The following is a 3,868-nucleotide window of genomic DNA, read 5'->3' on the forward strand; positions in this document are numbered from 1 at the left end:
CATGTTATGTGTAATGTTATGGAATAACTATATTGATGTGTTCTCACATTTCTGAACACATACAGAAGTTGACTTAGGCCCCACGTGAGCCCCGGCCACCTGGTTAAGAACCACTGGCATAAACTACACAGCTAATGTGCCTTTGTGCAAAAATACTTTATTGGGAAGTGAACATCACACCGAAATCACTGTTATGTACTGTTATATGATCTTCCCAGTAGAACTTCTTAAAGGCACAGCAGACCAAAGAAACGTTGTTTCCATCATTCAATGAAAGCGTGGGAAATGGTGAAAGAAAACGAAATATGGCTGTTTTGACGAAGAAAATGTTTACTTACATTACAAGTGGACCTCAAGGCCAAGAATTAAAATACAAAAATGTATTATATGACCCCTTTAACCCAGGCTGTGTCACGTGACCCGACATCTCCGGACTGGCCAGGATGAGCGCAGCCAGAAAATGGCGGATATTGAGGACTTACGGGTAGGCGAAAGTGCAATGATAGCTGGCTACTTATATGCGTCTTTCACATTTTAAAAACCATTTTGCGGTTACCGTTTGTTAATCCATTTTACTGTTCGGTTTGCTGCCCTTGGGTTAGTTTCTGTATAGTTAACACAGAAACGTCCCATCACTCTGTTAGACGGATTGTGTTTAGCCTGTTAGCCACCAACCACTCTTTTAGCTCTCGATCTGCAACACAAACATTGAAGATCAGCCTCAAAATGTCACTGCTTTTATTACCACCCTTCACTGCATGAAAAAGCTTTATTACAATGCCTAACTGAACTGACGACTGTTCGCTGCAGGTAAAAAGTTTTTTACGTTACAATTTCTTCACTGCTCGATTTGTTTTGGCTGGTCTTTTGTTAGCTAGCGTCCGACAGCAATAGACGATGTCTACATGTAGTTTGATTTATGACTTGTTTGCATGGGCGAAAGATGTGTAGATCAGTTTGTCCGAAATGTGTGTGCGTGTGTGTAAATATAAGTCAACATTTTACACAAAAAATTGCGAAGTAACTTTAAAGAGGGACACCTTGAAAATGTTGTTTACAATCCTGCAAGTGGGTCGCCAGCAAGCAAGAAAAACTTGATCCTTGTCACCGTGATCGTTTTCTTCCCCACATTTGTCTCAAGATAACAGCTTTGCCTAATTTAGGCATACATCATCTTACAAAGTTTAATTGAATGCATTGCAGTTCAGCATCAGCAGCTATACAATCAATAACAAATAGCCTGTGAGTTAGACACCTGCTTTTGTGTGCTATTATACTTGCCATTGTATGACTAATTCATGTTGTCTTGTAAATTGTTCAGAAACATCCTGCTTAACTGTAAACTAAGCTTTTTTTAACCTGAGCAGTACAGTTCATTTCTGTCTGGATCAAAGTGAGCATCTGTGTTTTGTCCTTTTGTCACTCTTTTGATGTTCATCTAATTGGTCTTGGAATTATTCTCAACATTTTAGATGCATTTCGGTCATTTGTTAAGGATTTTTAAAGAAAAAAAGGATTAACATGTAAGAACAATCAAGCATGGACCATGTAATGAAGGGTCAGTTGAGATTTTCTTATTTCTCTGGGGTTTCTGGAATGGGTGTATTTGGGTGGGTTGTCACCTCACGCATAATTCTTTATTAATTAAGCTGCTTTCAAATGACACCTTTTTGGTTCTTTAAAAATCTAGTGTAACTATATTCCACCAGCTTATGCCATGATTATTAATGCACACATTTTTATGTTTTGACAGCATGGCATAGAGGGTGGTTTCTCTTACTAACTTGTGTTGCAGAAATGCTCATTTGCTTTATCAGGCCATTTGCTTTTACATGTTTGGTATCTCAAAGTGTTTTATTGCTCGTCTGGATTTGTTTTGTTTTTTTTGTTTGTTTTTTTCAGAATATGGTATCAAGTTTCCGCGTCTCAGAGCTCCAGGTACTGTTAGGATTTGCTGGAAGGAATAAGAGCGGTCGAAAACATGAACTTTTGCTGAGGGCTTTGCATTTACTCAGGAGTGGTTGTAGTCCTGCTGTGCAGATCAAAATAAAGGAACTGTATCGTCGGAGATACCCGCGGACATTTGATGGTCTTCAGGATTTGGCGGCTCTGAAGTCAAGCATTAAATCCTATTTTCAAATAGACAGCGGTGGCCATTCTGACTTCCTGCAGCAGCAGCAGCACCTGGTGAGCTGCGATTCACCTGCGTTTCATGAATCAAAGCCCATGATGATGAATATGCAGCAGCAGCCCACGCCACTTATGGCCCCCGTTCACCCGGATGTGCAGATGAAGTCCCTACCATTTTACGATGTGCTGGATGTCTTGATTAAACCATCAAGCTTAGGTAATTTTATAAGATATGTTTGGATTGTCTTTTATTTTATTAAAGGTTTTTTTTTTTTTTAAAGAAATTAATGCTTTTGTTCAGCAAGGTGATCATTTAATGATCATTTGTTGATCATTAAATGATCAAAAGTGACAGTAAAGACGTTTAGAATGTTAAGAAAGTTTGCTTTTTCAAATAAAATGCTGTTACTTTATATTCATCAAATTCCAGAAAAAAAAAAATCATGGTTTACACAAAAATATTAAGCAGCACAACTGTTTTCAACATTGTAATAATAAGAAATGTTTCTTGAGCACCAAATCAGAATGATACTGAATGACACTGAACACTAAAGTAATTTCTGCTGAAAGTTTGGCTTTTCCACATTTTAAAATATATTAAAATAGAAAAACAGTTCAAAAACAGAACAAAAAAGTTATCTTAAGTTGTAATAGTATTTCAAAATATTACTATTTTTATTGTATTTTTGATCAATGCATAAGAGACTTCTTTTAAAAAGTTTTTAAAAATCTTACCAATCCCAAACTTTTGAACAATAGTGTATGTAAACCATTTGTTAGCCCATCAGCTGGATTGTACATGATTTCCTCTTTGCCCGTGTCTTCAGTTTAAAACTATACACCCCTTTTGACTGACTTGTGTTTTAAAGGGACCCATGCTGGTCAGAGGTTTCATCATGAAAAGTACTTCATATTTGCTTTGACTCCACAACAAGTGAGAGAAGTTTGCATTTCCCGGTAAGAACTAATTGACTTAAACGTGGCTTAGATAATGTGACTTGTCTCTTACTCTTTGTCTGATTTGGTTCTTTGTTTTTCTTACACTTGTGCATAGGGACTTTCTTCCAGGTGGAAGAAGGGACTACATGGTTCAAATTCAGCTGCGGTAAGAACCAGCTCAATGTTGCTTTTACAATACTGTCATTTGTGTATTCGGTTCAGCAACATGTACAAAGATGTTGTCACCATAATCCCAAATTTAGACACTTTGACATTCTGTTTTATGTTTTAATTCTAGGTTTTGCCTAGCAGAGACCAGCTGTCCACAAGAGGACAATTTTCCAAACAGCCTCTGCATCAAAGTCAATGGGAAGCTCTTTCCCCTCCCTGTATGTAATCCTCTCACAATAAACCTTCATTAAGCCCACATTTAATGTTTTTAGTTCTTAAAGGGGTCCTATTATGCTCTTTTACAAAGTCTTGATTTTGTTTTGGGGGTGTACTAGAACATGCTCTCATGCTTGGTGGTATTACAATACCTTTCTCCCCAGCCTGGCACAAACAGCTCGATTAGTTCCGGCTTTGATGAAGGTCCGCCTTCCGTAAAACAAAATGTGTTGTGATTGGTTAGCTGTCCCAGTGTGTTGTGATTGGCAAACAGCTTAGACGGTGTTTCAGTACTGCCACGCCCCTTGCTCTGTCTTTCAACAAAAGCTTTTTGGCAAATACATTAATACATTAATACATTAATCAAATACATTATTTTCTATGAGTGTAGGCACACCGGCGGCGCCCAGCT

At 37.8% G+C, this 3,868-nt stretch overlaps 1 protein-coding gene across 5 annotated transcripts in view; it reads left to right on the forward strand.

Moving 5' to 3' along the window:
* The first annotated feature begins 433 nt into the window (after positions 1-433).
* Positions 434-3,868, forward strand: part of LOC107708639 (E3 SUMO-protein ligase PIAS2-like) — a 14,708-nt gene continuing 11,273 nt past the window's right edge. For 2 of the 5 annotated variants that reach the window (XM_016512922.1, XM_016512923.1), the window contains exons 1-5: positions 444-484; positions 1,903-2,347; positions 3,000-3,087; positions 3,185-3,235; positions 3,368-3,458. In XM_016512922.1, the coding sequence (XP_016368408.1) occupies positions 461-484; positions 1,903-2,347; positions 3,000-3,087; positions 3,185-3,235; positions 3,368-3,458 (699 nt within the window). In that variant the 5' untranslated portion in view covers positions 444-460. Of the gene's footprint in view, positions 811-1,472; positions 1,559-1,902; positions 2,348-2,999; positions 3,088-3,184; positions 3,236-3,367; positions 3,459-3,868 lie in introns of all 5 variants that reach the window. The other 3 variants (XM_016512924.1, XM_016512926.1, XM_016512925.1) reach the window with 3 other exon arrangements.

The sequence above is a fragment of the Sinocyclocheilus rhinocerous genome, unplaced genomic scaffold, assembly GCF_001515625.1.
Source record: "Sinocyclocheilus rhinocerous isolate Xijiao unplaced genomic scaffold, SAMN03320098_v1.1 scaffold1858, whole genome shotgun sequence".
In the NCBI taxonomy this organism is placed as follows: domain Eukaryota; kingdom Metazoa; phylum Chordata; class Actinopteri; order Cypriniformes; family Cyprinidae; genus Sinocyclocheilus; species Sinocyclocheilus rhinocerous.